Source organism: Apteryx rowi, unplaced genomic scaffold (genome assembly GCF_003343035.1).
Source record: "Apteryx rowi isolate R43461 unplaced genomic scaffold, aptRow1 scaffold_5, whole genome shotgun sequence".
NCBI lineage: Eukaryota > Metazoa > Chordata > Aves > Apterygiformes > Apterygidae > Apteryx > Apteryx rowi.
Genome location: NW_020450760.1, coordinates 3,160,119 through 3,172,620, shown reverse-complemented (window position 1 = coordinate 3,172,620; position 12,502 = coordinate 3,160,119). Strand labels below are relative to the sequence as shown.

Sequence of the window (12,502 nt, the reverse complement as noted above, 5' to 3'; positions counted from 1 at the left end):
ACTGGAGAGAGAGCTGGGAGGTGAAGGCATTACTGCAGGGCAAAACTGACCTTCTCCCCGTTAACAGGCATGTGTGTGCATGCAAACACCTGCGGAGGCAGCTCGCCGCAGGATGGAGATGAAGGCTTGGAGTCTCAGGGTCTCCTGCAGGCAGGGCATGGTCAAGAAGGCTTGGTTTTAGCAAACGCTCTAATTAAAAAATAGACAAGATGTTATATAGAACAAATTGTATGAAAGGCAATAGCAGATGACACTTTTTTTACAGCAGAAGCTGTGAGATAAGGTATCCTCCTGCTTATGACTGTGATCTTGACAGTATTTACTGCAAGCCAAATCCTGCACTGCAGTTTGTGGGAGGCTTAGCACGGGGCATGCAGGGAAGAGGTGACTAAATCTCCTCTCTGCTGTCTGCAAATTCCAGCTGGCTGAGGGCCTGCCTGGCTGTTAACCCAAACTAGAGCTCTCCCAGGTTACTACTGACGTACAACCCTCGGAGCAAAAATTTTGTTTTGTTTTTAATGGTGGAGGTTTCAACGATGTCCCTCTCTAGGCTACCTGATTGATCACCTCCTTTGGTGCAAATGAGGGTTTCTCAGTTTATGTATTGCTAGTGATGCCCTGAATAGGACTACAGGGTCAGAGACCGACCAGAAAAAAAAAAACATTTGCTCTGTCTGGACCCTGAGTTAAGCAGGTATAAGCTAGCTTGAGCCGAAAAGCTGTATTGCCACGTTAGCTGAGAGTCAGAGTATAGTAGCTTGGGCACAGTGCCACGCTAATTCAACTTTTGGGCTGGAGCTGGCCCCCAGCCAGCAAGAGTGTGAGACTGGCTGTGAGGTCGGAGAGGGGCCCTGGTGCAGACAGGGCCTCTGGGTTTGGTTATGCACCATGCCCACTTGTTTCCCTGCCTTGAATGACTAATGGTAATTTCTCTGGGTCTTAGGTTTGTTTGCTTTTTCTTTTTCTTGGAGAGTGAACCTGTGCCTTGGAAAAATAAGTGAAAGGATTTTAATATCCATGCCACCAATGAGGAAAAGGCAGCCCATCTAATCTTAATCCATACTGTTTGGACTTTTGTTCAGTAAATCAGCTGAAAGAAATAACACATTTCTTCTTTACAGTCCCTTCCCCTGCCCCTCCCATGCAAGTGTTGCTTCCTGCCCTTTTGCTTTCTTGATAAAGCTTCCTTTTCCTGTTTTGGTTATAAGCCTTCGTAGACTCCTGGGTTGTCTCGCTGCCAAATTTGTATTCTGCTCTATAATCTGGTGAAATAGGGTATTTAGCTTCCACTGCACGTGCCAGATTTGAGCATATACTATTCTGGGATTACCTGACCAGTTCTTCCTCAATGGCAGGCACGTAAGTATCTGAGGACCGTACTGTTAATGACGGTGATTTTGTTGAACAGAGTTGATGGGAGTGAATAGAAAGGAAAGAATGTATTGTCATACATGCACATGGTCTGCATTTTAGTTATAGCATCATAGGATAATGTATAATTTTATAAAACAGTAATTAAGTTTTTATGGCAATAATACGTTAATATGCTGCTTCTGGTAGTGAGGGAGCAGCTGACTTGATTCATTGAGCTGCATTCATTCCTGGTGTGACTCCACTGAATCCAGAGGAATTGTCCCAGATTTATTTGCATTTCTTTGGGGATTAAAGAGAAACCAGCTTCAGTAAAAGACCTTTATGTTGATTTGTTGTATTCGCTTATGAGTGTGCCTCTCTGATTATTAGTTATGATTATGATCTTTAAAACTCTTGTTTAAAATAATGTTCCACTGAAGTATGCCTTTGACTGGTTCATGACTGAGAGCACTCCATCATGTATTTTCATTTGACAGTTCAGTGTCAGGTTTTGCATGCAGTGTATTTACAAGATGAGTTACATCTTGTTTTTATTTCTGTAATTTAATGGTGAAGGGAAATAGTCCGTATTAATAGCAACCTGGTCTAGTAAAGTTGATTTTTACTGTTTTGTCTTAGTGTGTGTTTATACACTAATTGGGTTCTTAGTGTCTCCCCAGGGCATTTACTTAATGTTTATTTTTAGGAACTTCTGAACATTTACATGATATTTGGTTTTGGGAACTCCTGAAGTGTATCTTCAAGGTGATATGCAAAACCTGAAAGTGAACCGCTCTTCACTGTAGCAAGAAATGTTGCATGATTTAAAGCATTAATAGAGCAATGGAGCTTCTCCATTAGGAGACAGAAGTCACCATACCTTGCTGGAACAGGTGGAAGTTCAAGGGAAAGTTTCTTTCTTTTCTAGCGTGTCTCTGAGAGTCTGGCTGTTTGGCCATGATGGCATTTCTGACTCTGAATCACTACACTGCCACTGCAGAGCTGTTCTGCTAAAGCGTTTTTTAAGGTGTTGAGCTGAGATAATTGTGAGTGGCGTTTCCCTTAGGATTGTTTAGCTTCTTATGTTTTAATTTGTAAAACATGCCAGAAAGTGATGGGTTAAAATCAACTCCACCAAGTAGTATCAAATACTCAGGAATAGAAACTAAACAGATGTGCCGGCTTACAAAGGCATAAATCTGCGGCCACTCCACTGGCCCTAACTGGCAGATCGGGTATTCAGCTGTTGCGCTGGACGTGGAGAGGGCAGGATTCTCCGCTGGCTTTCACTGGTGGCACTGCAGGACTGAGCGATTATGCAGTGATGGTGGGGCCAGTGTGAAACTGCTCTTCCCCTGCATTAGCTTTTTGCATACATAAGTTATTTTTTGTATTTCCTGTCACTTACATCTCTCTCACTCAAGAGCACTGAGGTGTGACAGAAAGATATATGTTTCTTTGGTCATGCCAGGACTGCATGAATTTTCCCAAATTTAGCAGCTAATCTCCCAGAGTCCTGGCTCCGGGTGAGAGCTGGATGCCTCTTGAGGGTGTCTCTTTTTTTGGTTTCCAGCTGAAGTGTCTGGAATGGATGTCTGCAACGAGCAGTTACTGGACATGGCAATTCCCAGTGGGTATGCCAGCAAAATAGTGATAATTCGAATGAATGTCTCATTGCTAGCAGAAAGAAGAATAATTCTTAAATACTCTTCCTTATGGAGGTGAACTGGTGTTCGTGTTGTGCTCGTTCCTGCTGTAGGTACCAGGTATTTCAGTTTCCGAGTCTGTAAAATATGCCTTTGTTTTGCAGGCGTGTCATGACTCTTAATTTATTTAACACTGTCAATCTTTCTGAGAGCTGCTTATGAAAGAGGCATTGTATATGCACAATTTTCTTGTAGCTATTTAATATTAAACTGTTTAGATGCTGGAGTTTAGCAGTGGAGAAGATGCGCAGGCCAGGCACCTGCAGGCAGGTGCTCGGTGCCAAAGGCTCCACTCCCACTGGTGGTGCAGCCAGAGCCGAGCTCCAGCGGCAGCTCTCCACGCGTCCTGGCAAGGAGAGCAGGAGACCCTGTGAATTGGGCTTTGCATGAGGCTGGTGAGGGGAACAGATGTACTGTCGTGGCGGTCTCTGTGCGGGCAGACAACAAAGAATGGGTGCAAGTTGAGGACTTTCGGCCATGGGGCCCATGCATTACTTTTTGAGGGGGTCCCGAGAAAGGGAGCTCAGGCAAGCAAATGGAGGCAGTGGTTGTCATTCCCCCCACGTTATATGTGAGACTGTGACTACCGTTTTTCTAAATGTCCGCTAGAAAATAATCAGAGCTCTGCACGTCACTGAAGATGAACAGCACTCATCTATATGTAAAACCCCTATAGGTTTGCACTGTCCTTTAGGTTGGTCAGTGGCTAAATGCTGTAGTTTCAGGATGAAGTTTTGCTGCGTTGCTGGAGAAATAGGCTCAGTGGCGCCCTGGGATGGAGACGGGGAAGGACTGTGCTGTGGTGAGTCCTGCGGGTTTGCTTCAGAGGGAAGTTGAGTTCGAAGCAGGAGTTCCCAGCTGGGGTCACAAGCCTGACTGACGTGGTGGTGCAGAAGTGAGGCTCCCAACGAGAAATGGTTCGTGAGCAAAGCCAGCAGAGAGGGCAACTGAAATTCTTTCCCCCACCCCAATTTATTGTAATGAAACCACATAAAATCTGGTCAGCATATCAGTCCATCAGAGTTTGCAGTTCGCTTTAAATGCTGCAGGAACATGACCTACAGCTTGCTAATTTTGAGGTTAACACAGATATATATCACACAGACCACACATCTTCGTATACAGGATTTTGTATTTACACTAGCTATTTTAAAACTAACATCAGGAGAATTCTGTCAGCTTCTTAATTCAGCATCAGCATCTAAGTCTTGCATGTCAGGTTTAACCACACGACTGTGACTTTTTGTAGTCAGGCTCAGTGGACAATTAGAGTGAGCTGTGCTAAATGGCTTGTGAGTTCTCTCCCCCATTCTGTGTGCTGATGGTTTGCTCCCAGACGGGACAAGTCTCAGATAAAGAAATGTTAACAATTTCTGATACCAATAGGGATCATTAGATCAGTTCAAAAAATGATCTTTAATGTGGGGAAAAAAGGAAAGAAAATGCATGGGAAAAGGAAATTAAAGCTAAGGTAAATGTTCACAAAGGTATCTGTTTGCATTTTCTAAGAATGTTGGATTTCAGCTCCTTTGAAGGGGAGCGAATCATGAGCAGGTTAAAAAGAGTTAGCTCTGTAGTGGGTTTGAAGCATGATAGTTTGATTCCCATCAGGGGAGCTTTCACAGTTTACACCAAGCGAAATTCTGCCCCAGGGAAACAGCTGTGTCTGTAGATATGAAGGTACTGCGAGTCTCCTGGTCCAAGTGGTGCGCTCCACTGGGAGCCCACAGACCTGGGCGTTTAATTGGGCAGTTGGTGATTTACAGACATTTTATTACATCTTTCATGAGCGAGATTCTGTGGTCCTCCAAAAGCTGCAGTGCACTGCTGTGGCTGTGGGAGAAAGTGTAGTTTAACCCCCTTCTTGCCCCTCCAGGGGCAGCCTGCTGGGCAGGCTGGTGCAGCGCTGGGTGCCGACAGCCTCCCCGGGTCCGGCTGCGATAGCCCAGTGCCGCAGCAGCCCCTGCCCCGGAGCCTTCAGTGGGCACGGTGACTCAAAGACAAGCTCTTCAAAAGCATTTATCCACAGGAAGATACCTTGTAAGTAGAGAAAACAGGGAGGTTAATGAAAGACCGGTGCAGCTTGGTCGTCTTTTTCTCAGGCTGGGGTGGGAGAGAGAGAAAAGCTTTGGAGACCCTTTGGAGTCTCTCTCGCAAAGGCTTACCTCCAACCCTTATGGTTTACTCCCTTTTCCTGTTTATTCGCTATGCCAAGTCTTTCATGGTTCAGGTCTGTGCTTTCTGCTTTTATATTTGAATAATGCCACTGGCCTAGGCAGGGTGAAGCAGGAGGACTTCTCCTCGATCCACGGTCCTCCATCCTCCACGGTCATTTATGTCATTGTTTCATTTCTTGTCATGTTTCCTCCTCCTATTTAATTACCTGCAGTCAGACAGGTAACATCAAGCAGGTCAATGAAGGCTCATGTGATAATCCACAAAAAATACAGGTGTCTTCCCTAAGACTCCCCATGTTATCTTTTCCATACTCCTTTGCGACTCTTTTTTGTCTATGAGTCCTTGTCAGTCATAAGTTTACTAATAGCTAGAAAGAACAGAGCTGCATTTTTCAAGTTCTGTGCAGAAGGAAGAGTAGGCGCTTCCGGATGAAGTTACCTTCATTGCAGCACTGGCTCGAGGTATAATTCAGGGCTATCTCTAACTGCTATCCAAATGCAGTAGTCTCTGTACTTTTAAATGTACTTTATACATTTAAGGATGTACCTTTAAGCTTGAAGTGACTCATTTGGGGATGGAAATGCTGTTGACACTGGAGCTAGTAATGTAAGAAGGATGCAGCAAGTACATGTTGCAGGGCCAAGCGTGCCGTGCAGCCCGAGTGTTGTGTTGCCTGACTGCTCTCACTGAAGCTAGGCTACTTCAGGAAGGGTTGGCTCCAAATTAGGTAACTTGCACTGCAGTAAAGACAAACTCAAAACAGAAAAGGCAGAAGAGTGTTGGTGAAAATGGGCTACACAAAATAAAGCAAGCAGTATCAGCAGCAAGTTTGCTTGTTTTTTTTTAACAAGAAAAAATATTACAGGGCTAAGAACTTCATCAGATTTGGAGACCAGCTTCAGACAGAACTTCTCAGATATTTTGGATAAGTATAGAATTTACTGGACTGAAGCAGTATAAATCTCAATGATGGGATGCTGGATTTTAGGAACCAGCTGTCAATGAAGGATTTCCCAGTGCAGTCTGCTTCTATCAGATATGCAGTTAAGCACATTTGCTCTACCTTCAAGCGAACAAGTGGTCCTGTTGCAGAGGTTCACCATCCCACAGATGAGGGGAGCACTCAGGAGAAAATGCTTTCAGAATAGATAAGCATGGGTATTAGGAGTCGGATGTACAGGGGTCCCTAGGCAGATGCCCCCCGCAATGTAAATAAGATGTCTCAAATCTACCTTACAGCATGCTGCAGCACACTGGTTTTGATGTTAAGAGTGTATGCATGGCAGTGGTCTTGTGGAGCCTGAACTACTTTGTAATTAAGACCTCTTCGTGATGGAATTTTTATCTTTCATATAATTGTCTATGATGGAAACCCAGGCAGATAAAAAAGAGTCTGATAGCTTGCATCTTAACATAACTTAAAAAATGAGTAGGGGAATTAGTAATATTTGGAATGGTGTGTGAAACTTGCTGAATCTTCTCCAACATATATCCATTTTTCAATAACTTATGTATATTCATAGGAAAACAGGGCAAGTTCTTGAAGCTAGTCTCGACTTTATAAATAATGATACTCACCAGACTCTTCTCATGGAGAAGGAGTATTGAGTATGCACAACAGTGCGACTAAAACCATTTTTATTACCTGTTACGTGTAGTTGACATAAGTATCAATGGTGTGTGGTCCACAAAATAAGAGAAAATTTTGCTGGAGCTTTGTGAAACCAATGTTATTTGATTTACATTTAAAACAATGTAATCCACAGAGCATAATAGAAAGATTCTCATTGATCTTTATAAGATTTGGATCGAACATTTTCTGAACTGTCTGCAGGGAAGCCCCTTAACGTGGTGGTGGGATAGTTGTTGTTTTGTGGGTAGGATGAGTAAAGAGTTTTCGAGCATAAAGAGCTACACCTCCATTTAGGGTGAGACAGTAAGCTAGAAACGGGTCTCTGGAGGCCTTTTAGGTTTTGAAAGATTGATGAAGTGCTTTGCAGGAAAGGATACCCCTTGTGCTTGTTTTATGTTCCTTTCTGTTATTTCACTGGAGGCCAGATAACAGACTTAATCCTGTTTCCATTTAAATGAATGATGAAGAACTTCAATTGACTGCAGGGAGAGCAGGAATTGAGCTTGATGTGTTGTTTTATGTTACGGTAACAATTGGTTGTCATGCATTAAATATTGCTCTGGGGGCCTACATCTGTATTTCCATCAAGGGATTGTAGTGGGGGTTTTTTTCTGCAGCTCTTGACAGCAAAGTTGCTGTATTCATTGGAATCCAGGTGTGGTATTGTGAATAATACCAAGATAAGGCCCTCATTCGGGTATGGTTAGGTGCACTCTCTTTGTTGTAAGGAAGGATAATTGAATTACTTTTGACTAATTAAGGAGCCCTTGATAACTGTGGGTTCCAAACCTCATCTCAAATGCAAACAAAATCTGGTCCATATGTTGGGTCCCAGGCATGCTCTGATGAAACCACTGGCACACTCCTGCTTACTTTAGTACATCGAGGCTTGTAGTGACTGACGAAGCTTTAGGGACAGGGCCCAGTGTCACGCTGGCTGAGTGTGATGCTTACAGGGACTGCGGTTCCTGGGAGCCTGCAGGCTCACCGGGGCAGGGGCTGCCGTGGCCCCAGGCAGGCTGCCGTTTCCTGCCAGCTCTACACCTGCAGGTGGGACTAGATGCAAGCAGGTGGGCAGCACCCAGCTACAGCACCACACTGGAGGCTATTTTTAGCCTTTCCACATCCACAAGGCAAAGAAAATCCAGTGTACTTTTTTTTTGCTGGTGTATTTCTTTCCCTTAATCCCTGTCCTTGAAACCAGGTAGGGTGACTGTCCTCCAGATCATTTGGAAGACCCACTCCTGCCTGTCTGGTGTGGGTCTTGCTCTTGCAGGAGATTTAGGCACACTGGAGTGAGTTCAAATCCCTCAGCTGTTCGTCTCAGACTACAGCCATAGGAGAGATGCCACAAGACACCAGTTTACTTTAAAAAAAGTAATGTAGAGGTATTTGCTGGGTAAATACATCAGTAAAGGTGCAGACCTTCTTCGGATATCTTGGAGAAGTTATTAACATTTGTCTGCTGGGAGCAGATGCATTGCACTTTGGGGTCTGTTCTTGACGTCGTGGCGCTGAGTCGCTACAGAACAAATCCCAAGTGTTTGCAGGCTCCGAGCTTCCCGCCTGGTTTGGACAGTTATCGATCCACTGGTGCTTTTACATGCAATCGTGTGTTGGAATTAGAAAGAAAGGGAGGGGAGGAGGTGAAGAGCAAAAGGGGAAGCCTTCTCCCTGTCTCCACAGTCTGCGCTGTTTTCATTTATAAACAGCAGAGATGGGATTTTCAGAAGAAACTTTGAAGCAATGGAAGTTTTGTGATTGCTTCATATATGCCCAGAGGTTTAACAAGCTGCTAAACAACAAGTATGTCATTCTTAAATGCACTGACTGAAGATTTCTGACTCTTTGTGGTACAACAGAAAATAATAAGGCAGTCCCTGTCTTGCAGAACAAAACAACAGCAACTGGTGGAAGAACTTGTTTTTATAAATCCTGAAGTATATAAATAAAATAATGTTTAGTCTTTCAGGCTGATCTGAATATATTTCCTATATGTTCTAGTGATTCCATGGTGTGTAATAAAAGTACACTTTGTTCTGAATTTTCTTGCTTTGTTCTTTATGGAGATGTTTGCCACATGTCCTTGTTCCCTCTGCAAACCCCAGCGCCTTCAGGCTCTTGCCCGCAGCCTAGAGCAAGTCTGTGGACTCCTTGAAGGGCTCTGTGCAGACTGATGAAGCAAGCCAAGCGTCAGTAGGCTTTAATTTACAACAGGGTATGCATCTGCCTTTGAAATCATCTTTTTGAGACCCATGAATCAGGAAAGATTGAAAATTGCTGCTGTAATGTATCTAGATCCTCTTAATACTTACAGTAATGTGCTCCCTTTCATTAAAATGATGACAATGATGGGGTTGAGCAGTCTTAGTTTCTCAACAGTTGGCATAATTTACAAGTGGTGTAATTTGGCTGCAGTGGCAATGCAGTGATACGGTTTAGCTCCACTGAGGAGCTTCTCACGTATTGGTGTGAAAGTGAGGCATCGCTGAGACAAAATCAAAGCAAAGCAGTGTATGCAACGAGGGGAAAAAAGGATTTGTGTGCAAAGCAGGTTATGCTTGATACTGCATTGTTGAAAATTATTTAATATAGCTTGGACTAAGAAAAAGAGGTATGTATAAAAACATATAGGGCTATAGATAATAGGATGGTTATGAATTTAAGGTTTATGAAAGACACAAACCATAACAGTTTTATTTAGGTCTGTCCTGCACTATTTGCTCATAGGAAATCCCTGCTATATTCAAAGGTCTCAAAACTCCAAAGTTTAGAAGATTTATTTTTCCTCATAGAAGAACTCTTATTTCCTCTTGTATAAGTAGAGTTGCTGTGAATTCAGAATAGAAAGGATTAAAATCCTGAATGGCATTCCAAAAATGCCAATGGTGTTCATAAAGCACTATGATCCATATTGACCTGTCACCTCAACAATATTTGCCAGTTTTTCTTTTTTTACATAAAAGATGCATTTTAGTATGAATCTGGATGTGCACAACTTGTCTAGTATACTAATATATTTGTCACTAATATGCAAGCAAGACATAAAGAAATTACAAATTTCTGTGGTTCTGCGGAACAAAAATATTTATGTATTAACGCTATATAAAATAATGGCTATGTGCTTTAACACGGAAATGTATGAATTTATGGGTTCCCTTTTCCATTTTCTTTGCTCATAGGATGAAAGAAAAAAGAGTTCTTGTGTGTTTTGTATATTTATTCTTGGACTTCCGAGTGCGTCACCGGGTCTGAGTATTAGACATTAGCTGGATTAACATAATTGATTTCTTCAGTTTACCTAACGTGGCTTTTGGTTCAAGGTCTGCTTACTTCCAATTTTAAATGTGTGGCTGAGCTTTTTATGTCATGTTATTTTGTCAGTAAGCTATAAAATATTATTAAGTTTTCATACAAATGTGAAAAGCTTCACTTGCCAATAGGTACATAAAATAAATGGAGCATTCATACTGTTGGACAATTTTCATAAAATGTGTGTGATGCAAGTTATTCCTTAGGGCCTAATATTTGTATATAAAATAGATTATCAGTTCAAAACAGCAGTGTGCTGGAGATTATTTAAGTGTATGAACACATATGTTCAAGCTTTAATTTAACAAGCAGATTGTGAAGTGCCTGTATTGAAAGGATTAGCAGACTTTTAATAAGATACACATTTTAAATAGCTTTGATAATTTCTGTTGTCTTTTCCTTGAGATGTGTCTGGTAGTAGACAGCAAATTCACTGTTTCCTCTGCTTGTGTTGTGTTTGTTCTCCAGTGAACAGAGTATTTGCCAAGCCCGGGCTTCAGTCATGGTCTATGACGATACCAGTAAGAAATGGGTGCCAATCAAACCTGGACAGCAGGGATTCAGCAGAATCAACATATACCACAACATTGCCACTAACACCTTTAGAGTAGTTGGAGTTAAACTGCAAGATCAACAAGTGAGTAACTGTACTAAGTTTCCTGTGAATTAACCTTTGGTCTCTGTCGATACCATCAGTTATATAGTTAATGCAGTCTAGCAACATTTCCTGCTCCCTGCAAGGCGCCTGTTAGTTTCTGTTTACTCCAATCATTCAGATTTTATATGGTTTCTTTTGTGCGCGGATTGTAGCACCATTTATTACTGTTTATTTGTTCTTTACTTGTAAAAAAGAACTTTTGGTAATTGCCAGGGAGAATTTAATATGATCTTTTTCCCCCTCTTTTTCACTTGTGAAATGAATCTTATTTTGTACTGCAGGTTTTACTCTCAGCTTCCCTTAATCTACTTTTTGCTCATTCTTAGTATTACATATACCAAAAAAAAAAGAATCACTCTCCATTGCCCATCCCATAAAGTGTGATAGCTCCAATGCCATGATAAGTAATTAGTTCCTCATAATGCATTTTAAAATCCTAGGTGCGCGCTCTGATCTGATTGACGCTGGCCTAAGTCCGCGGGCCCTCTCCGGGCATTAGGTGGGATTTGCATAATTGGGGCTGGGATCCGGCTCTCCTTGGCCAACGCAGCGCGGCGCTCAGCCCTGCGGCGGCGCTCAGCCCTGCGGCAGCCCTCGCCAGCGGCAGCAATCGCTGCACCTGCCGGTCGGCCCCCTCGTTAGAAGAACTGTCACATTCATATCCTAGAGAACAAAAATACCCGCACCTAAAATAGCGATGCTACGCGCGAATCCCGTTAGCATTTCAGGGCAGGAGTTTAGGAGTCTGGGGGCGCCGCGTGAGGTCGGTGCGTCGGCACGAGAGCCGAGCTCCTCCGGCCGCTCGGCAGCTCACCGCGCGGGCACAGGAGCCGGGGAAAACATGGGTGATTTCCTGGGGGCGGAGAGCGCTGAGCTGCCTCGTGGAGCCACTTTCAAAAGCTGCTTGAGCTGCTTCCTGGAGATGTTATTATGCTTTTCATACGCTGTCCATATGCGCTGTTACGAGTTTGAAAAAGGAAAACTCAAATAGAAATATATTTTTTCTTTAGCACATTGGCTTTCAGCTATGTGGAGTGCACTTCTGAACCACCTGCGTTATCTTTTGCCTCTGTTTTTATCCTTTTCAGTAGAGCAAAGGCAATATATTAACTTAGTTCCATTTTAAAAATACAAGATATTTTTAAAAGTAAATAAAGTACAGTGGCTGCTTAGTGAGCTTTGAAAATCACTATAGGTCTGGAAGAGGCCATGCCAACAGTTGTCCATTTTACCTAGCCAGCAGGTGAATGCAAATGGTTTTCAGGTGGGTACAGTCTACGACGCAGCTAAACAACTGGTGTAAAACTCGCAAGCGAAAGTCTCCTGAACTATGCATGTATATATATGCTAGAGGTCTGTCTTAATCAGAGTATACAATTTAAAGGGTAGAATATATCTGAAACTTGAATCCTGATCTGTATTTTAAATGTTTTGCATTAACTTTCACATTATATTTGCTTGCAAATGCTGTTACTTATGAAGAGGATGCTTGTCACCCAAAAGCAACTGAATTCAGAAGGAAACAGATATAAGAATATATTTTTCTAGAGTTTGAAGACTAAAAATCCTCCCACAAACAAACAAAAAATAGTACAAGTTACCTTAGTTACTTAGAACTGTCTAAAAGAAAATACTAGTTTTAAACATGATTAAAAAAAATCC

The 12,502-nt window shown here is 42.6% G+C and overlaps 1 protein-coding gene across 2 annotated transcripts in view; it reads left to right on the top strand.

Annotated features, from left to right (window-relative positions):
• The first annotated feature begins 1,210 nt into the window (after positions 1-1,210).
• EVL (Enah/Vasp-like) overlaps positions 1,211-12,502 on the top strand; it is an 83,035-nt gene continuing 71,743 nt past the window's right edge. For both annotated transcript variants that reach the window (XM_026079493.1, XM_026079492.1), the window contains exons 1-2: positions 1,211-1,359; positions 10,651-10,819. In XM_026079493.1, the coding sequence (XP_025935278.1) occupies positions 1,349-1,359; positions 10,651-10,819 (180 nt within the window). In that variant the 5' untranslated portion in view covers positions 1,211-1,348. The remainder of the gene's footprint in view (positions 1,360-10,650; positions 10,820-12,502) is intronic.